Genomic DNA, 23,246 nt, shown 5'->3' with positions numbered 1-23,246 from the left:
AAGCTATTATTGTGGTTGAGATGCTTGGAGTTGTAGCTTAGTAATTAAGGCACTCCCAGTCACTTCAAGGTGCCACTCCTGGGCCCTTGAGCAAGGCCCTTAACCCCATATGAATGAGATTTGTTGCATTAAAAAAAGTCGCTCTGGATAAAGGCGTCTACCAAATGCTGTAAATGTTAATGTAAATATATTGCTATAAAGCTATATTATTATAACATCAACAGCAAAGTAAAACCATGCATTATTGAAAAAGTGTGATGTCTGGAACAAAGCTACTTTTGCTCTGAAATGCAAAATGAGTGAGAGAAAGACCAGATTGGTTTAAGTCAACAGGAAAACCAAATGATCAACCATGGTGAGCAGAAAGGCATCTCAAAACACACACCTTGAGGGGGGTAAGAAACAACAAAAGTACAAAAAAAGAGTTAAAATTTAGTTAAAGCTGAGATACACTCTGTAAAATATTACTTCAGTAAAAGTAAAAGTATACAAAGTACAATGATTTATTATGTCTATCAATTTCCTGTTATCATTTTTGTCACAAGACTCTTCGCTTAATCAACTCAGTTTATGTGAAAAGACTCGAATGTGACTCTCAGCACACTGATCTATTGAAAGAATGATATTAATGATTCAAACACTGATTGATTTCTATTACAATGATCATGAGCCCAAAAACTTTAAATTACTGTAAGCCCACAGGTGTTGTGGCGAGTTCGAGTCAGGAGGTTCTTCCATTATTTCTTCCTCTATAAATGTTCTGCTTGCTGTTGAACTGACACTGAACTGTATGATCGTGCTAAATAGATACCAACAAAAGGCAATCAAAGTTTAAATTAAAACATATAAAACGGAACGACTGATTTGTAGTGAAGTTACAGTAAAAGTCTCCCCAAATTAAAATACTTAAGGAAAGTACAGATACGTGAAAAAGCTACTTGGGTAGAGTAATGATTTACATTTATGTTACTGTCCACCAATGGTACAGACTTAATGAAGCTAGACGCTAGTCTTGCACGATGAGTCTGATCGGGACATGAGTGTGTCTCGTCTGTCGTCTGTCTGAGGTACTTTCCGAGGTCATTTTTGAGGTACTTTCTGAGGTACTTTTTGAGGTACCTTCTGAGGTACTTGCTGAGGTACTTTCTGAGGTCATTTTTTAGGTACCTTCTGAGGTACTTTTTGAGGAACCTTGTGAGGTCCTTTCTGAGGTAATTTCTGAGGTAATTTTGAGGTACCTTCTGAGGTACTTTCTGAGGTAATTTCTGAGGTACCTTCTGAGGTAAATTAATAAAAAGAAGTAATCAAGGAAATTGAATGAATTGAGGCCTCAGCAATTATATGATTTGTACAGTAAATTCTGTGTTGTGTGCAACTTTTCATGCTCAGTGATTATTTGTGGATGTGTTAATGGACTGTAAATTACGGCTCACTGGTGAAGGTTATGAGTGACACACAGGCAGGAGGTACTCACATGTTAAGGGGCTGCCAGGCCGGCCACTGAGCCTTCGTCTTAATCACCGTCATCACATCGTCTCCCTGTGTATGTGAGAAAGAGAGAGAAAAGGGAGATATATTTAATCGCCAGGAGGTGTCGAAGATTGACGTATCTGTAGCAGAAAAGAAAGCAAGACGTCTCCTCCATGTGCAAACGTCAGGAAACAGACGCGCACAGATGCGAAGCGCAGCACGGGTGACGTGCTTGTCTTTTCACCGCAGATTCCTGGAGCTTTCCGTGATGTTACAGAGGAAAAGAAACTCTGCAGTCAAGAGCGCAACTGAAACAGTGTTTGTGATTTCATTTTTTATTTTCTTTCGCTGGAAAGAAGGTGAAAGGCAAAGAGCAGCTAGAAATACTCCAGACAAACATAATGTGGAAGTACATGAGGCAAAATATCAGATAGATAGATAGATAGATAGATAGATAGATAGATAGATAGATAGATAGATAGATAGATAGATAGACAGACAGACAGACAGACAGACAGACAGACAGACAGACAGACAGACAGACAGACAGACAGACAGACAGGCAGGCAGGCAGGCAGGCAGGCAGTAGGTCAAGCCTTTCACTCTTGGACTGCTACTTTTTGCCCTGGCAAGTTGAGCGAGGAAAAGAAAGGAAGAGTGATGAAAAGAGGGAAAGACAGAGACAGACAAACTGGGGGAGAAGAGAGAGAGAGAGAGAGAGAGAGAGAGAGAGAGAGAGAGAGAGAGAGAGAAGTAGAAGAAAAAAGATTGAGTGATAGAGAAAGAAGGAGGGGAAAGAGAGAGAGGCAAAAGACAGGGAAAGAAAAAAGAGGGAGTATGACAGGATGATAGGAAAAGAAAAATGGAGCGCCAGTAAAAGTATGTGAGAGGGAAAGGGAAGAAAGGAGAGGCAAGATGAGTTAGACAAGGAATGGACAATTTACACAGAGGGTTAGAGTCAAAGAAAGGGTGAGAAGGAGAGACAAAGAGGGAGGGAGAGCATTAGAGAAACAGACAGAGGGATAGAGGGATAGAGGAATAGATAGACAGACAGACAGACAGACAGACAGACAGACAGACAGACAGACAGGTAGATCTGTCTGTCTGTCTGTCTGTCCTAAATAGACAGATTTTGTGGACACCTTATCTATGTATCTGTCTGTCCGTCCATCCGTCTGTCCATCCGTCCGTCTGTCTGTCCATTCATTTGTTCCTTCCATCCAGTACTTAATTAAGAAAGCAGGGAAACTGCTTGCTCGCTCTGCCTATCCATTAATTAAGCACGCAGGGGAAGTTCTAGCTCAGTGGTTAAGAGGTTGGGCTTTTAATTGGAAGGTCACAAGTTCAAATCTCATCGCTGCAAAGCTGCCACTCTTGGGCCCTTGAGCAAAGAACCTCAAATGCCCTTTCTGAATGAATGAGATGACTGAGTTCCTTTGAAAAAGGGCATCTGGAAAAGGGAGTCATACATGTGATTAAGCTCAAACTTTTAAAAACAACTAAAAGTGTTAATAAAAATGCTAATAATTGATTTATAAGCTTCTCTTATTTCCCTTATGATCAAAGAGCGAATAGTAAATGGTGTGTGAAATGTGTGATAAATGTATCTGGTATTTTGGGATAGAAATGGTCATAAAAACCCCACAGTGCTCTCTGTAGCATGTTTCCCAAAGCTCACTACTCTCTCAGGAGAACCACGTTCCTTATCCCAGGCTCTCGTCACTGGGCCGAGCGATTAACAGCTGGCCCATAGTAATGAAGCGATCAGTCTCTGACCTGGCTGAACTGATGAATATTTTTCAGAGAGGCAGATGGCCGTGTGCACAGAAGATGATATTAAATCACGCTGAAACTCTCGCCCTGCTGCATAGGCGTCCAAACCTGATTTGCTTACATTTGATGCCAAACACTTCATTAAAATTTGGCAAGACACCGGATTACACCGTGTCGGGATCAGGATCAAGTGCTGAATTGGAAAATTCGGCACGTTTCGCTGTACTGTACTGTAACCCTCATTATCGTCTTAACCAATATAGCGCCCTCTCAGCAGCCATTAATGATCCTTAGACACCTGAAACAGTAGTGTGTGTGTGTGTGTGTGTGTGTGTGTGTGTGTGTGTGTGTGTGTGTGTGTGTGTGTGTGTGTCTGTGCGTTCTTTTGCCATCCCGCTCTATTACACAACACTGTGTTTTGTTTACTGGCCGGGTGAAATATATAAACAATGTGAAAATACACACACAGCCAGAAAGGTTAGGACCGCAATCCGAATACATGACATGATAAAGAGATCATGACGTGTGTGTGTGTGTGTGTGTGTGTGTGTGTGTGTGTGTGTGTGTGTGTGTGTGTGTGTGTGTGTGTGTGTGTGTGTGTGAAGAACAAGCTTTAGTGGGATAGAATCTTATACAACAAATAAATCCAAAGCCTGTTTACTTCACCGAATTCATGCAAACTTATTATTTATTTATGAATAACTTATCTATTATTAATTCATAAATTGATTATAATTATACAATTTTAATAAATATGACACTATTACCCATGACATTATTATTAATAAATAACATATACATATATATGGGTTTTTTATTATTACATGATGTCAAATTTATTATAATTGTTATAATAAATACGATAATAATAAATAATTCATTATAACAATATATAATAATATATTTTACATTATAAAATGTATTTTAATTATTTTAATAAATTGATAAATCAATCAAAAACAATTTATTGTAATGGTTATATTACATTTTACATTACAGAATAATATAAAATGTGTTACAATTATTGATTTAATGATTTAATAATTATTTAAAGATAAATCATTTGTTATAGTAACAATAATAACAAAGTTATCTATTGTTGTAAATGTATATAATATTTTACTCTTTTTGTTTATTTGTTATAAATGTTATAATATTAACAAATTAAATTTTTATTGTTATTTTAGGAAAAAAAACAGTATGTCATTTAAACAATGTTGGAAGATAATGAAACAGGTCAGTGTGAACATCCCAGTGTCATCTTTTCTCTACTTCCTGTCAAATTCTTGTTGAAAGAAATTGAACGTGAATAAATGGCCTTTAAATATTTAACACCATTGTGACCAGAGACAGCTGATGAACAGGTCTGCCTGGATCTTCTTTTTTATAATCTCAGACTATGAGCAGCGCTAAATGTTCATCCTTTTCTTCATTGTATAAGCATAGAGACATAGACATCATTACTGTGCAGTCTGTTAGAGAATCGCACAGTGTAGAAGGCATTAGCGATACTCAACCTATGGGAAATTAACAATGTACACTCCTGGGCAAACACTTAAACCCGAAATGGGAAAAATATAAGCTTTTAATGGTGTTAACAACAAATCATTGTTCAGGAAATAAGCAAAAATGAAACAAACACACTCCTGAGATTCACCGCTGCCAATGTTCTCCAGGTGAATTTTGCTGCAGTGAAATGCAAGGAAAGGGACAATTCAGTTCTATAGTCTTCTTGTACACGAATGTACAAGATGCAAACTATTGCACGTCTGAGTGTACAACATCTGTCAACTGCTCGACAGCTGTTCGAAATTTGTGCACACCGACAAGAACAACATTGACACTTTTTTCTGTAAAAAGCAGCCAAGTTTACCCACAAGACCTAAACATTTAAAGAAATAAAACTTGAACATCTATCCCATAATAATATCCCAACTTAATCTGTTTCATTCTTGCCCATATCCTGACTAGTGATTTGAACAATCAAGAACAATAAAACAATAAATAAACAATAAAAGTACAAAAAACAAATTTCATCTAAATAGTAAAGTACACTATCTTGACAAAAATACTGGGACACCTGAATTTTCCAGCCATACGTGGTTCTTTCACAAACTGTCACCATAATGTTCCCTTCACTTGAACTAGGAGACCCAAACCTCTTCCAGCATGACAATGTCCCATGAAGATCTGCTGTACATGTAATGGAGAGGAAGAGCTCCTGCTATAGAGATATAAACCCTACTGAACACCTTTGGGATGAATGTGAACATTGTTTGCACCCCAGACCTCCCCAGCAACATCTTTACTAACAGCCTTGTGGTTAAATGGGCACAAATCTCCACAGAATCTAGTGAAACATCTCTTTTTAGAAGAGTGGAGGTTATTATGACAGCAAATGGGGATTAAATGTGGAATGGGATGTTCAAAAAGAAGCGCATACCAATCTTTGGTCAGGTTTCCACAAACGTTTGTCTGGAGAGTGTAGCTACAGGAGGGAGTCAAATCAAAGTCAAATAGACTTTTCAGTCTGGACCTTTTTTAAAAAAAAAACAAAAAAACAAATTTATGATTGAGAAAAAAAAGGGAAACATTTACATATGCTAGTGTGTATGTTCCTGTCACAGAGTGTATGTTCCTTTGTGACAAAATAGTGGAAACCTCCATGTTTCTTAGTTGTTTTTTTTTTTTTTTTTTGCTAACTCAAATATTCTGATGGATTCTGTGATTATGTTCAGTAGAAAGAGATTCACTGAATGCGTTCAAATACGAACAAATCATTAGAGGCAAAAAAAAAAAAAAAAAGCAGGGATAAGCTGCTCTGTGAATGAAATGACCTTCTCCTCAGGGCCACAAAAATCTACCCTAAAATGCTGCACTTACTGTATTGACTCTGCCGCACAAAACGCAGAGGCCATGACACATTATAACCCTTTACACTATGAAACGCTATTGAAATGTCCAGGTTGGAATAGGTACGTAACGTAATAAACAATAAGCTGGATCGTTAATAGTCCGAAAAAGGTGAGCCATTGCTAATAGAATGCTAAGAAATGACAGAGTAAGCAGTGCTGATTATGAGGGTCTTGAGACCAGGAAAAGACAAATTAGCACAAACATATTGACATATAACCACTGGAATATTTCAGTATTTCTACACATGATGGAGTCTCATCAATTCTTATTATTTATAATATGAACACCAAAAGTATTAAAGCAGCAAATAATGCTCGGGACACACTCAGAGCTCTTCTGTTAAGCAAATTTGGCAAAGTTTCCGTTTCTATTTGCAACTGAAGGTGGCGTTGCCTCTATACATGTTAATCCTAACAAAGGAGGTGTCACCTCTTTTCATGGCAGTCCTAGTAAAGGAGGTGTGGCTTTTTCCCCAAGCATTTCAATGCAATCATGCCGATTCCAGAGAAGGGGGTGTGGGCAATAGTATGTCAATCCTAGTAAAGAAAGGTGTGTCCTTTTTTTCAAAGTCAATCCTAGTAACGAAGGTTTGACCTCTTCATATTAGTCCTGGTAAAGGCGGTGTGGCCTTTTTTCATGTCAGTTCCATTGAAGGAGGTGTGGCCTATTGTATGCCAATTCTAGAAAAGGAGGTGTGGCTTCCTTTTATGTCAAGTCCACCAAAGAAGGCATGGACACTTTTTATGTCAATAAAAGAGGTGTGGCCTCTTTTATGTCAATCCTAAAACAGGAGGTGTGACCTCTTTAAAAGGCAGTCCTAGTAAAGGACACGTAGACTCTTTTCATGGCTGCCTAAGTCGTAGCAAAAAAGGTGTGGCCTCTTTTCATTTAAATCTTAGTAAAGAAGGCGTTGCCTCTTCTTGTGTCAATTCCATATATATGGGCCAAAATCCACCAAGAGAATGAGAAATACATATTCAATATATACACCCATTTTCCTTCTCAGATGTGTGTTTATTTCCCCATGTGCTTCTGCTTATTGAGGTGGTAGCTTAGTGGTTGAAGCATTAGACCTTGGATCCAAAGGCTCTGAGTTTAAATCCCAGCCACACCAAGCTGCCATTCCTGGGACCCCGAGCAAGGCCCTTAACCCCATAGCTGCTCAGGTGTATGAATGAGATAAATGTAAATCGCTCTAAAAATAAAAATAAAGGTAAAATTTCATGCCCAACCATGTGCCTTTGTTTTGAGTCCGTCTCTGCCTGTTGATACTCGTCTGTAACCCCTTGTGTTCACCTCAATTTGTTTTTTTTTTACCTCCTCAGGAGTGTCTATTTCTCATTGGGAATTCTCATTGCGTTTCAAGCCGTCTCTTTTTTGTGTTGCAGTGACTTCTGTTATGTTTCACTTGAAACAATATAATTAATAATAAATGAAGAGCACATTGACCAGCATACCAGTAACATTCTTCACACACACACACACACACACACACACACACACACACACACACACACACACACGATTGTACAACAAGGATTCATGACATGCATGAACAAATTGTATGGATGTATACATAAAATATATACATAACCGTGAGCTTGACCTTCACCTCAGCAGACATTTTGCTGTTTTATTTTTTTATTTTTCATACTAACAATAATTGCTTCATTATCCAGAGACATACTTGTTCTCTGAACTCGAAGGCCACTTGAGATAAAAGCATGTGAACCCTTGACTGATATTTAGCATTTTCTTCAAAATGCAGACAGCTTCCGAGATTCCCCAGGATGTGCCCCTGAACCGTGAGAAGAGACGACCGGCATGATGCTTGGCACTGGTTCCTTCAGCATCACTGCAAGGCACGGAGCTCTCTGAGCTGCCCAGCTCCAGCCCCTCTGGGAAAAACACCCTCACACTTTGTCTTTTTCTGATGGCTACAAAAAAAAAACTTTTTTATCTCCTAGCAACTCTTTCTGTCAGTCTCAAAATCGAAGGCAAATATTTAAGTTGCCCAGAGACCTAATTGTTGCTTATAAAAAGTAAGAGCTAACATAACGCAACAGCGTATGACAGGTAAAAGGTGAGAGTGAAAGGGAAAGTTTATAGGACTGTGGATGATGACCTGAGATGTTGTATGGATTAGAGACAGTGGCATTGAGTAAAAGACAGGAGGTGGAGCAGGAGGTAGCAGAGCTGAAGATGCTGAGATGTTCATTGGGAGTGACAACAATGGACAGGATTAGAAACGAGTTTATTAGAGAGGACAGCGCATGTAGGACGTTTTGGGGACAAAGTGAGAGAGGTGCAGAGGAGGGATAGAGGGGTAAATCTATATAGCCAGGAAGGAGGAAAAGAGGAAGACCAAGAAGAAGGTTCATGGATGTGGTGAGGGAAGACATGTAGGTAGTTGATTTAAAAGAGGCAGATATAGAAGACAGGGGGGTGTGGAGACGGATGATCCGCTGTGGTGCCCCCTAATGAGAGCAACCGAAAGAAGAAAAAGAAGACATCATGTGCTTTTGTTATGTAATGTACGAGTATTTTTTTGCTCTAGTCCCATCTCCGCCTCTGTTCTGACATTTTCTAATTACCCTGTCTTCAGCTGTTCTGTGTAATTAATTTGTTCATGTAAAACTGTTGTTTCTGCTGCTTGTCGTAAAGTTTTGCCAGGCATTTCTAGCTGTAGTATATCCTGAAGTCGTATTCTGTCGAATTTCGAAATTGAGGATTATCTTATTTTTTTTTTGTCAAAGTACTATACTATCCAAAATCTAGTGGAACAGTCGAGGAAATTATACGAGCAAATTGGGACTAAAAGCGGAACGCGATGCTTAATAAGAACATACCATACTTATGAACAGGTGTTTAACTCTTGTTTTTTGGAACACCTTTTGGATGTTCAACATGGCACCTCACTGTAAAAACTCAATCAACTGATCAATGTAAGTTGCTCCAAATAAAGGTGCCAGCTAAATAGCATAAATATAAATATACAATATACTGTATGTTAGATGGAGACCAGGACAGATGTTAGCAGAATGCCTCTCCCCCACAGTCAAACATTAAGGTAGAATCTTAATGGTTTGGGGTTGTTTTGGAGCAGAAAAATTGGATACTTATTCCGGTAAATAAAAGGAAAGCTGAATCAACCTGGCTACCATTCCATACCATACTGTAGCTTTGTTATATATCCTGGAGTCTTATACTGTCAATTTCTAATCAAGGATTATCCATGATTAATGTCGTCTGCTTATGTTTTGACCTGTCCATAGATTTTTTAATTCAGATATTCAGCTTTGGCCCAATATAAATTTAACATTGATTTTATACGCCAGAGTTCAATACACTAAATGGACTTATTATGGTGTGATTGATCAACATTAAATAAAAATCTGTTTTCAAGCCAATGAAAGTTAATCAAAAGTAGTCTTTGATTGTCTGCTATGACTCAGGACAACAGCTCCCATTTGATCATCGCTGCACACCTCAACTCTAATGAATAGACATTCGGTGCCACCCAGCTGAGGATGGGTTCCCTCTTGAGTCTGGTTCCTCTCAAGGATGCTTCCTTAAGCCATTTCAGGGAGTTTTTCCTTTACCACAAATGCCATCAGCTCCCTTATTTGGAACAAACTTACAATTGTAAAGAACAATCTCATTCATTCCTTATTGCCACATAATCTGTGTAAAATTTGTGTAAAATTAAAAATAGATTTAAATTGTCTGTCTGTCCGTCCGTCCGTCCGTCCGTCCGTCCGTCCGTCCGTCCGTCCGTCTATCTGTCTATCCGCCTGTCTGTCTATCTATCTATCTATCTATCTATCTATCTATCTATCTATCTATCTATCTATCTATCTATCTATCTGTCTGTCTGTCTGTCTGTCTGTCTGTCTGTCTGTCTGTCTGTCTGTCTGTCTGTCTGTCTGTCTGTCTGTCTGTTCATCTGTCTATCTATCTATACTATATAGACAGATTTTGTGGACACCTTACTATAGAATGTTCTTTCTGAACATCCCATTTCACAAATAGTCCCCATTTCTCTAATATTGACCTCCACTCTTCTGAGAAGATGTTCCACTACATTTCGTAGACATTTGTGCTCATTTATCCACAAGGGTGTTAGTAAAGTCAGGTAGTGATGTAGGTGAGGTTAGGAGGCTTCGGGGTGCAGTCAGCGTTCACATTCATCCCAAAGGTGTTCAATAGGGTGTTCAATAAGGCATTGAACTTCGGATCTGAATTTTAATGAGTTCAAATCCCAGCCATAGCAAGCTGCTGCTCCTGGGCCCCTGAGAAAAGCCCTTAACTTAAGGCTCAGTTGTATGAATGAGATAAATGTAAGTCGCTCTGAATAAGGGCTTCTACCAAATGCCATAAATGTGAATGTAAATAAATGTTGAAGCACAAGCGTTTCTAAGAGCTATATGATCGTGGAACGTAGATTAGCCATGCATGCGCATCAATTAGATCTCGGCTTAGTTTTAAATCTAAGAAAATGTGAATGCTTTGTAGATTGTTTTATGCTTCACAGCCAAGTGCCCTAGACTCACCCTCCCTGCTAGAACAGTGGCAGAAGGATGGAGGGAGGAGTGGTAGAAAAAGATGAGAGGAGAGGGAGTGTGAGAGTGGCCGAGTGCTTGCAGAGAGCTGTCAAAGGAGCAGCGGACTAGCTGCACCAGAAAGGTCACTCACACGCACACACACACACACACACACACACACACACACACACACACACACACACACACACACACACACACGCACCTTTCAGAGTCTGATGCATTCAAAGAGGCTTATATGGCCACACACAGCTGAACAACACACACACACACACACACACACACAAACACACACACACACACACACACACACACAAATTTAATGCGATAGAAGAATCCTTCTGCACTGTTTGGCACCAACAAACATGCCAAACCTGTAGCGTGTGTGTGTGTGTGTGTGTGTGTGTGTGTGTGTGTTTGTGTGCTTGAGATAAATTCATTGAATTTAATGACAAACTGGTGCCAAATATCATGACATTAAAGCAATAAGTCTGCAATATGTACTCCATGTTGCAGAGGAAAACAGTTTCCGACAGATTCTCGAACCTCTTTTGGCTACAGAACCCCCAAGTCCATTTTGCTTTCATTCGTCACAGCACAGCATTTTAATCTAGATGATGTTCTTCCCTACAGCAACAAAATGCACTCCATTAAAAAGCCGGCTGTGGCGGTCAAATATTTTTACATTGTGACTTATTAAATCCATAAATCCATTTAATCATATTAGTTTTTCTGATTACATTAAATTTTATTTCACCCATTAGGGCGAATTATTTTTTTTTCTTGGAAAAAGTCATCGCTTTTCGTTTTCTTTTACATATGAGTGTGATACTGCTGTTTTGAAAAACGCTGCCCTCTACAGTCTGAGAGTCACCTGGCAAGAACTTACTATAAATAATTATTTTTGGTGAAAAAAATATTTTTTTATAATACAAAAAATTAAGAAAAAGACCTATGTTTCAGATAGATAGATAGATAGATAGATAGATAGATAGATAGATAGATAGATAGATAGATAGATAGATAGAAATATTAAAGGCAATATGTATATTTAATTTTCACGCATGCAATAAACTCGGTAAAAGGTAAAAAAGACACAAGCATTGGACAGTGAACGACTGGATAAAAGCTCTCCAAATGTGACATTTTGTCTCAAACAGATGAACTTCTGAAGAAGACGTTAGCAGACTACATCACCCCCGCAGTCAAACATGAAGTTGAAAGCCTAATGGTTTGTTGGAGACTTATTCCGGGTGAAAGAAAAAATGAACCAACATGGCTACCATTCCATACTTCAACACCATGTAATTATGTCTGGACTGCAGCTCACTGGAACCGACTTCACTATCTGACAAGACAATTAGCCGAAGCATACGTCTGAAGCTCTGTAAGCGTTATTTAGAGAGCAATCATTCATCTGGAGTGTTTACTATAATGGAACGGCCTGCCCAGTCACCGGACCCAAATCCTATTGAAGTGCACTGAGATGAAGGGCAGAAAGAAATAAAGTTTGGCAAGTTGTGCAAGTGGCATAGTAAAGTATTTCAGCTGAATGTTTGAAGAAACAAAATGGGTTCCCTGGTGGTCTAGTGGATACGATGTGGCGCTCTCACCGCTGCGGCCCGGGTTCGATCCCCGGTCAGGGAACCAACCCCAGCCATTAGGGTTGCACAAACCTTAGTGCCGGTCCCAGGCCCGGATAAATGGGGAGGGTTGCGTTAGGAAGGGCATCCAGCGTAAAAACATGTGCCAAATCAAACATGCGGATGGTCCGCTGTGGCGACCCCTAATGGGAGAAGCCGAAAGAAAGTTTGAAGAAACAAATTGTCTGGACACCTAATTTTTCCAGCTATATGTGTTTCTTAGGTTTCTGTATAGGACGTCGTTGGATGCGTTACATTTTCCCTTCATTTCAACTAGGACACCCGAATCTGTCGACCTAAACAGGTGAAAATAAAATGTCTTCACTACTCAAAAGCCTTGTGTGAGTTTAAGTCAGTAAAGAAGCATGTTGTTGAGTTGTTGCAGATCATGTGCAATGTGGAGCCAACGTCACACACCCCTGGTGTTAATTCAAGGTAAGAAAAATAAGTTCAGCTGTTCTTGGACAGCTGACTACGGTGGTCTGGCAAATATTACAGTCACGCAGCACAGAATCCGCCCTTATGGACATCCTTTACCTTTCAGACTCCCGTCATAAAACCCTCCATCTGTGGTGCTGCTCTTTTTCCTCCGCTACACACAATAAACACAATAACCTCTGTTTCATATCCGCCTACACACAAACCCCTCTCAGACACACCGCGACCTTGCGCAACCCTTTTCAATGCACTCTATCCAAGGCTCAATTCTCGCCGGATGTTTATTGTTGCGTTTTGACCCCGTGCAACCTTGGGCTTCAAAAATTCTGTGGTTTGGGAAAAATTCTGGAGAATAAAAAAAAATACTGCTTATATCCACAGCCTGTAAGCGAATCACACAGGCCAGAGGCAAAACTGTCGAGGCGAGTGATGTGGCTCCAGTCGATGTGATTTATGGGATCGTGTTAGTCAGGGCTAGCTGCTAGCCTTGGGCTGAGGGATGCAAGCTGACGAGGTGCCTTCACCAGCTCGAGAGGGAGCATTAGTACTTATCCAGACGGAGAAACCCTGAGTAGAACATTTACAGGTAACATACGAAAAAAATTGGCTATTTGAAATATATAAATGAGCAGATTCATGCAATTTTTCTCAGTTGCTTTGGAGCTTTTCTCGAATCGTTCTTCACATTTGCACAAGTGCATTTCTCAAAACAAGTTGTACAAACAGCACAACACATTAGATTACCTGCAAAAGCCTGCACTTTTCTCAAAATCCTTAGTTTATCTTTTAAAAGTAAGTATTAGTATTAATAAACATCTCATTGCACATGTCCTTTTCTCATTGTAAACAATCATGTTGTCAGTATTTCCTGATGTAAACTACGATTTGGATTACAATGACTGAATTTCTTCTGTAGGACATCTATAAATTTTAACTGCACAAATTTACACATTACTGTATGTGAATATTGATAAAAAGAAACTTGAATCCCTTCGCTTTCCTGTGATTGATTAGCATATTAAGTAGGGCTAATTAAGTAGTTGTAAAGCGTCACTGGGCGTGTCTGGGGACCCCTTACCTAAATCACTTTAAAATCTTTTGTGTTTTACAGTTTTTCTCAGTTGCTCTGGAGCGTTTCTTAGATCAGAATTGAAATTCTCAAAAAACTTCTACCTCCACATCAAGGAATCACTTGTCCACATCATAAAAGCAATTACATGTTGCTTTGAACAAATTTCGAATACTTTGGTACGTTTATTTAATCGAGTGTGTACAAGTGTTTGCTGTTTCCTACATTATCAGTTGTTTATGTTCATGTTGTTCAAAATACATTATACAGTACTGGTTTCACCTGAATAGTTTTAACCCCCAAAACATTTGGGCATCAGTTCATTGAATGCAAAATGGTTAAACCAGTTGTCATAATGTGTGGAGCTTGAATTTCTATAATTTTCTTTTTCTTTTTTTTTGTAAATGTGTTGAATTGATGAATTGTGCAGATGAATTTTTTATGTCACTAATTAAGGCGAGTGAACGGCATCAAATGATCAACCAGTTCTCTAAAACAGGTTAAAAGTGAATCCTATGAACCTCCAATTGGCAACAGAGCAAAACACAGAATTTCTGAATCAGGAAATGAGTGAACTCAAGTACAGTAGAGTAAAAAGGTGAATCCTGTCGGTTCTCTTTAAAAGAAGAAATTCCCGAAAATTCCGCATTACGAGCGAATGAATGAATGAATGATGGATGAAAGGAAGGAAGGAATTAATGCTTTTTTCGAATAAATAAATTGAATGGATGAATAAATAACTATCTTGTATGTTTCTTAAATGCAGACATTCTAATAATTTTAGTTTGCTGAAATAAGTAGAACAGTTAAGTAGAACAAAACTTTAGAAAATTAATCAAATATAAAAAACACACACACACACACACACACACACACACACACACACACACACACACACACTTACATTCACATCTGCAGAACCCAAATTGGGTCTAACAAATGTAAACTATTTAATAAATTTTTTCTATTTATTCGATCATTTTAATTTGTGCCTATTTAATTGATTACTTAATTTAATTCAGATAATTAAACAAGGGTATTGCATTCATTTGATTTATTCTTTATTGTTTTCTTTTTTATTCAAACCAAGCAGGCATTTTATTTAAAACTGTTGATGTTCACAAATGTTAATAATAAATGACATTAATTAAAAAAGGACAAGCAATTTTATGTTTTGTAATTCTTCCCTATACAGTATAAACTGTACAGAAATTGAACCCGAACGTGACATAAAAACTGAGGTACCATGAATTTTGCGTACCGTTACACCCCTCCAACCTATACACTGCTGGATGCTTAAAGAGTTTTAGAATGAAAATCTTCACACACTTCCCTCACAGGCCCCTATTTACGCTATTGTAAGAATGTGGCTCTCCGATACGAATAGTCTTCTTGAAAGACAAAAAAAACGAAAAGTAGACAAAATAGAGATCCAAAAGCAAGGCTTCGAGTGCTTAGGCTTAAAAGTGTATGACGGAGTTTTGACAGGAAGCAGGGCAGCATCTTCCTCACATGCTTCCTCTCGCTGCTTGACATTTCGGCTGCTCTGCGAAGCCTCCGGAGAACATCGAGACAAGTTCTCTGTCTAATTGGACCTTCTGTTCGTCGGTAAGAGACAGAGAACTGATCAGACGTCACTTGCCGTTCATTCAGAGCGGCTGCGTTTAAACGCCTAATTCATTCCAGATAAAAATGGAGGGGTTTTTTTTGGGAGGTGAGATTGACATTACATTTAATTGGTGATGTCGAATGTGGGAAGTGTGTGTGCACCGCTGCAGTGCCGTGAGTCCCGAACGATGGCAGATTTCACACCAATTAAAGGATGCGCGTTGTTTTTTAGCACCATTGTACCGAGATCGGAATTATCAGCAGTTTCTTTAGTCCGACTCATTCTCTTTTAGCTCCTTAACGCCATGACAAACACAGTGCTACTTTTTTTTTTTCTCTAAAAGACAAAATTCTGTGGGAAGAAATGAAACTATGATTTGTTTTAAGTTTTGTCTAAATGCTGTTTTTTTTTTTTTAACCACGCCGGTAAGGAGGAGTTGGGGTGGTGTGATATAACGTACAAGTGGTCTTATAATGTCGAATTCAAGTGTCCCAATACTTTTATAAAAAACTTTAGATAGCAGTTCTTTTTTTTTCTCTTAAACTTTATAGCTACTATAGTCATTCCCTCACCGGTCCATCTTTATCCCCTTTATTTTTTAATGAATCTCCTCTTTTCTAAACACTTTCCTTCCATTAATGTTTAATAAACATCTGTATATCAGCGATTATGAAAATTGTAAAAAAAAAAAAAAAAAAAAAAAATATATATATATATATATATATATATATATATATATATATATATATATATATATATATATATATATATATAATTTTTTTTTCTACTGTTCATAAAAATAATATTGGGCTTAGACTATATAAAAAGCATTACTCTATATGAACCGTTACTTTACAAACGATAGGCTAAAGAAAATTACGCATTTCAATTACGAATTCAACCATACAAATTTAGGATGTACATTTTACATTATTTTATCTTTGGAAAAGAGAGAGAGGAATAAAAGAGTGAGAATGAGAAAGAGAGATAGAGAAAAAGAGAGAGAGGGGGAGAGAGAGAGGAATGAAAGAGTAAGAATAAGAAAAAGAGATGGAGAAAGAGAAAGAGAGGGGGAGAGAGAGGGGGGGAGAGAGGGAGAGAAATAAAAGAGCGAGGATGAGAAAGAGAGATGGAGAAAAAAAGAGAGAGGTGGGAGAGAGAGAGGAATGAAAGAGTGAGAATGATAAAAAGAGACGGAGAAAAAAGAGAGAGAGGGGAGAGAGAGAGAGAGAGAGAGAGAGAGAGGAATGAAAGAGTGAGAATGAGAAAAAGAGAGAATGAGGGAAAGAAAAAAAGAAAGAAAGAAAGAAAGAAAGAAAGAAAGAAAGAAAGAAAGAAAGAAAGAAAGAAAGAAAGAAAGAAAGAAAGAAAGAAAGAAAGAAAGAAAGAAAGAAAGAAAGAGAAGAGAGAGAGAAATAGGAATAAAAAGAGAGATACAGGAATAAAAAGGGGAAAAAAGGAAAGAGAAAAAGAGATCATCATTCTATTAATAACTACCTCGTACCAGAAACACATCCAATGTCTTAATGTAATCTGTGCAAAACAAAACAACAACACTGAGGAAATGTGCACCCACTTTCTCTCAAACACACACACACACACACACACACACACACACACACACACACACACACACACACACACTTGCACAGCCTCTATATGTATGTTTCCATCCTGCTGCTTCTCTGTTAAAAGGCTTTTGTTGTCGATGCTACAGTACGGCTAAAATAAGAAAATGGGACAATTACATAAGCCTCCTTTCTTTTCTCTTTCCTTCTCTCATCTTTGTTTTTTGATCCCACATCTGCTTCTCTGTTGCAGGAAGCTTCAGCCTAAAGCTCCTCCACACTTGACTCCATACGAGGGCTGCAATCGAAACGAAAGCTTGCTACTGTGGGTCTTAGCATCTCTATGTTCACACATGGAAGAAATATATATGTAACAGTGGCGGGTGGTCAGGGTCAGCAAAGCCTCTGCTGGCCTAAACACTATTAGAAGCACTGACCTACATTTACAACCTAAATTCTAATATTTGTTCCATGAAATTGTATCAATTTTTTCCCAACAGTTTATTCTCTTCATTTCGTAGCGCTTCTCTCGACTGCACCGTTTCCAGTACGTGTTTGTGGATGTTAGATTTTTTGTCCAATCATATTTTAGACTCTATGTGCTGCCATGTCAATCTAATCTGCCCAGAGCCTTCAAAATCAGTACTGCTGGCCTTTTACCATTGTCTCCTCAAGAAATAGCGCTGTTTCTTTAGCCATTCAGATTTCAGATTCGCCTCACAGCGCCGGTTGGCCCAGAATAGCGTCAGCATTTTTTTTCGTCCTCTGATTGGTTGCTCAGAGGGAAACTGTTACAGCCAAGTTCGACTGGCAAAACACGTGTGTAGCTTTGCACACATTAATACATCTGAGTTAGACTTTTTTTATACCTACGAAGGAAGAGAAACTGATTTGGTTTCAGACATATAAATAAATCCATTTTGAAGAAAAGCTAGACATTGTGAGGAGGACGGCCAACCCTGAAGCTAGCTAGCTTGTCTCAGCCCGGGAAAGGGTTTGTTCTCCACTTCCAGACCAGTGAATACGAGCGGTACCACTGGATTACAGCCTCTGAGGAGCGGTGCAAATTATGAGTCTACATCCATTTTATTCAAATGTTTATGTTTTTGTCATGTTATTGGACAAATATTGATTCTGAACTGCTCCATTTGTTGTAGGTGCACAGTTGCGGTTGTAGTGTAAAGGTTCGGAACTGGGTTTCTTGCTTAAGTAAAATGATGTTTAAATACAATCACATCAGAAATGAGGACAAAAACACTTTTGTTGTCCTGTGTTAAGTCTACACGTGTGCTCCATGGCGTTTAAACCCCTCCACTGCTCAGATGCTGACTGACACTACAGACTTGCTTCATCAGTTTAATTGTCCCTAAAAATTTGTAAGCTGGCATTTACGCTAGAAGCTCCTTTACTAAGATTCATTAATCAACTCCTCCAAACGGCAGAAAGCCCAGACATCCACCCCTCCCTCCCCACGCTGCCTCCCCAATCCGCCCGTGCCGGCGCTATCGCTATCCCCCGAGGGCCATCAGGGCTTGCAATTAAACCGTACCTTTAGGTGAATTAGCAAGAAAAATAGCAGGATACGCCGTCGAAAACGTGAGTTTGGGCAAGAAACGTATCGGCTGGATGGAAAGGGAAAAAAAGCTGAACTTTCTGCAGACAGAATCGATAAGCGGAGGAGCAAATCTAATCTCCGATGGCACTGGAATCTATTGATCTGCTGTACATTAGGCGGAGAACTCGTAGCGGCAAAAAAACATTTTCCTTAACAAGTCCTTTCGAGATGCCGACCCTCAACAGGGGGATACGCTGTGTGGACAAAATGTTGTAAAATTCTGTAAAGCTGCTTTGAGACAATGTCAGTTGTGAAAAGCGCTAAAGAAATAAACTTGACTTGACAAAAGTTTGTGGATACCTGACTATGTGCTTTACGAACATCCCATTCCACATTTAGTACCCATAGTAACCTGTACTCTTTTGGGAAGGTGTAAAGAGTACCTGATAATTATAGCCAGACACGAAGATCTAAAAAAGACAATAGTAGTAAAGCAATCTTTAAAAATCGTGTTTTAATCTCTATTTTTATTCATCCTTTTTCATTCATTTTCTCCCGCTTATCCGTAATTCGGGTCGCGGGGGCAGCAGTCTAAGCAGGCCCCCGCCTTCAAATGCTGCCCAATCCTCACAGCACTGTCCCTTACGGTCTCTCCTGCAGGTGGTGAGCCCACGGGAAGGCGGCCCCACGTCACTCCGACGTCACGGACCTTGATATTTCCCTCGTAAGGGACCCCCGGAGCATAGAGGGTTAATGGCCTTGCTCAAGGGCCTTAACCCTATTTTTATAGTTATACATTTTATTTTTGTATACATTTTATACTTATTTCTTTAGTTTTATATACTATTTTTATATACTAGAATATACTTTATATACTATTATGTGGACAGCCATTTCATGTTGTACTCCGTATGAATGTATATCAGTAACATGCGATTTGAAGTCAATTATATTACATTAATTAAAACCAAATATTTCAAGCTGACTATAAGTTAATGCACCTCTTAGTCTCAGAGAGGCAAAATTTTTTTTATTTAACTTAAACAAAAGCCGGTTCTCAAAGTTTTTTGGAATTTTTTTTCCAGCTCTTTTTGCCCTGAAATCGAGGCCAGCGATGCTTAAAAACTCGCTCACATGCAGCAGATGGGAGTAAAGGGGTGTTAATGACATCTTCAACAGAGGTACAAAATGTAACTGGTAGTGCTCATTGTCAATTAAAATATAGTGAAGTAAAAAGTACATATATTAAACTATACATGTAGTTGAGTGGAGAGTAAAAGTAAAAGTATATCTTTAAAACTAGAAAGTAGCCCAAAAAATTACTTAAGTACAGAAACATAGTACATTTACTCAAATTCTTGACTTCTCTTCTGGGAAGATGTTCCACTAGATTTCACAGGAAAAATGCATATTTTTTTCAAGGCACTGACTGTTTTTTACTCTGCTTTTATTCCTTTTAATTTCACTTTCTTCCCTTTTGAATATGAATGAAAAAAAAAACAGAAAACTAACAAACGCTTCGTTTTTCTTTACATTTGACTTTTTGTATAAATGATGAACATGGACATGAACAAGGAACTTTTCAAAACATAGAACAACAACCGAAACGATATAAAAAACAGAAAATATTATTATCTGTAATTATAATATTTTTTATTATAATATGATATAAATATGTATATTATCTGTAATAATGTATAAAATATCGATTCACCTCTGGCTTCAGACGCTGTGCCTGTAAATCGTTTTATTTTATTTTAGTTGCCATTGTTGCAGTAGACACATAACAGTTTATTTATTTTTAGTAATTTTTTTTTTTTAAATATATATTTTATAGACAATTTTTTTGGGAGAAAAAAATTTATTTTATTCTCCCGCAACCCGGGTGCAGTCAGCATTCACAATCATCCCAAAGGTGTTCAAAAGGGTTACGGTCAGGGCTCTAGAGCAGAAGATCTTTCACTCCAACCAAAGGAAAACCTTCCTCCCTCTTAAAGTGAAGAGAAAATTTCATGCTTTTGCATCCAAAGACATCCTATACAATTGTGTGAGTCCAGTTTTCCAGTTTCGAAAGAACGAAAAGCCACGCGCGACACGACATCTTGGCTCTTGATGAAAATTTATGTGAGCGATTGAGTTACGGCACGAGGTTCGCGGAGGGAAGGAACGGCGCTTTAATTGACACTCGGAACGGCCGCATCAATCTGCTCCCTCAATTAGAGCGGATTATATGGCGCGGGAACGCTGGCACACTCGAAGGCCACAGCTGATTTCCCCGCCATTGTTGCGACATTCATTAGCTCTCGGGCATGACTCAATTTAATTAGGCCAAAAGAATTGGAATAATCGCAGATGTTGCGCTACATCTCAGCAACATCAGGTCCACCTCTAATTTGTGCTTTAGAAGAAGGAGTAGAAATCCAGATGGCCCACATTTAGAAGCCTATTCCTCACTAATAAGGGCGGCCCAGGCTTTAAAGTCAAGCTCCAACAACAACAAAAAAAATTGGACTTTCCACTTCGAGGGAATGGCAGCTGTGCAGTCAGGCACCCTTCCTTAATAAACTATGATTAGGCTGTAAAAATCCATTGCCTTATTATTTTCATGCTGGTTGGATCGCAGGAATTAGCACCTGAAAGAACAACAAAGCAACGGAGTGCCTCCTTTAGTTTCAATACCACACCGCTGAAAAACACGACTTTAAATGGCTTGAACCTGACAGAAATACACTTTATCCAGACCCGAGCCATGCAAGTAGTTTCAAATCTTAGTGACGCCCCCTTAAAACAGATCTATTAGTCAGGAAAGAAAAAGGAAATGACCTTATAGAGATCTGAGAGCAAAGCTGCGTCTGGAACAACTGAAAAGCTCCAGGTAACACGAGCTCACCGTCTTTCCATTCGGACACCTGAGGTTTTGACGACCTGGAAAATCGGCGCAAATTATATCACTTTTCCGACAGCAATAACCCCTTGAAAAAAATCTTTTTTTCCCCAGTGGGTAAGGGAAAATGTGAAATGACAACGGTTCGGCTCGTCCAGCTAAAAGTTGAAACATCCGTTCATATGGGTCGCTGGAATCTCGATGAGGCGCTTTAATGACACCGTTTCCAGACCGCAATTGCTCATTTTCTCCACTGGTCTGCAAGAGGGAATTAAATTGTAGGGGAAAAAAATCCATTGTTTGAAATATACAAAACTTGCCGTGATGTTCAGGCCACGTATAACAGCGCTGTGTAGCACTGATAAAGGCTTCAATTATTATAGTAATATTACGTGCTGTAATATTACCCTAGAACGTTGCTTCTGACTCATTGTGCTTTTATACCTCAGATGTGAGCTTGAGCGTAACCTGTAGTATTGACGCCACTTTACTCTGGAAATACGATGGCTTTCAACTTAACTTTACCCACTTTTGTGCAGACAGTAATTGCAAGGTTCAAATGTGTAAAAAGCGGCTGCTCGGTGCACTAAATGTATCCGAAATTGAACAGAAGTCGGTCATGAACTATACGTGACTGTCATGCGGTGAAATGAGAAAGGAGGATGCTAATGTAAGTGGAGGTAATGTTTAGTATAAAGGTGCAGAAGTGCTAACAAAAGACATGAAAATGAAAAAATTACAACCTGAACAAGAAGCCGTAAACTGTGAAACAAAAAACGTGAAAGACGATTGTGAGATGATGAGTGCAATAAAGGGGAAGCCTACACACAAGTGTGACTAAAGGTGACAAAGAGCAGGTGTGAATGGTTCATGGCATGTGTAGTGGTTGGAAAAAAATGATGCGATTTAATGCAATTTGATGCAAAAAAAAAAAAAAAAGATGCTATAAAATATAATATGGTACAGATGCAGCTCTACCTCTGCCATGTTAATCTATAATATATGTGACTCTCAGGACACGATCTTATGATGCGTCATATTCACGTAGCAATAGTGGTGCTGTTCTTGAGAAACTGTTTAGCGAGGACCATAAAAATTATTGGTCACAAATAATTTGTCACTTTCTAACTAATAAAAGTAGAGCGCTAATATTACTACTAATAATGATATATAAATAAATTGTTTTTTACCGATGCAAATATGTTAAAAAACGTTTTAGTCTAAAATCGCTTCACCGTTTTTGAAAGCCTCTATTTTCCCGGGTCACACTGTGATGCGAAAACGCCGTTTCCAGATGTATCCACTTTAGGGCTTTCATCGATTCAAGTATTTAATCGCGATTAATCGCACGATTGCCGCGAGTTAACTCACAATTAATTAACTGCACTTAATCGCACATTAGTTCTAAATGTACCTTAAATTAATAATTTTCAAATTTGTAATACTCTATTCAACATGTGCATGAACAAATACAGATGATTTATGCAAATGTATGTTTATTATTAGTGAAACTAAATGCAATATAGAGCATGAAGACAATTTACTTGTAAATGTTTTAAAGTATTCATGGTGTTTTAAATTACGTAAATCATCAGGAAAACGAAATTTTGTTTCCACACGGACGGTTTTAATTGCCGGATGTGTCCTTCATGACGGATTTCGGTGCTTGATTGTGAAACATGGCACATCAGTAAAACAAATGTTTAGTGATTCAGATTATTTTTCGGTGGAGTATTTTATTTTGATATCAAGGAAAAGA

At 38.5% G+C, this 23,246-nt stretch overlaps 1 protein-coding gene across 4 annotated transcripts in view; it reads right to left on the bottom strand.

The window, feature by feature from the left end:
* Window positions 1–23,246, bottom strand: part of spon1b (spondin 1b) — a 133,112-nt gene that overhangs the window by 31,608 nt on the left and 78,258 nt on the right. For all 4 annotated transcript variants that reach the window (XM_083561022.1, XM_083561023.1, XM_083561020.1 and 1 more), the window contains exon 7: window positions 1,475–1,539. In XM_083561022.1, coding sequence (XP_083417148.1) covers window positions 1,475–1,539 — 65 coding nt within the window. The remainder of the gene's footprint in view (window positions 1–1,474; window positions 1,540–23,246) is intronic.

Source organism: Silurus aristotelis, assembly GCF_946808225.1.
Source record: "Silurus aristotelis genome assembly, chromosome: 14".
Lineage (NCBI taxonomy): Eukaryota > Metazoa > Chordata > Actinopteri > Siluriformes > Siluridae > Silurus > Silurus aristotelis.
Note: the sequence above shows the minus strand (reverse complement) of the source record. Positions and strands in the feature narration are given on the sequence as shown.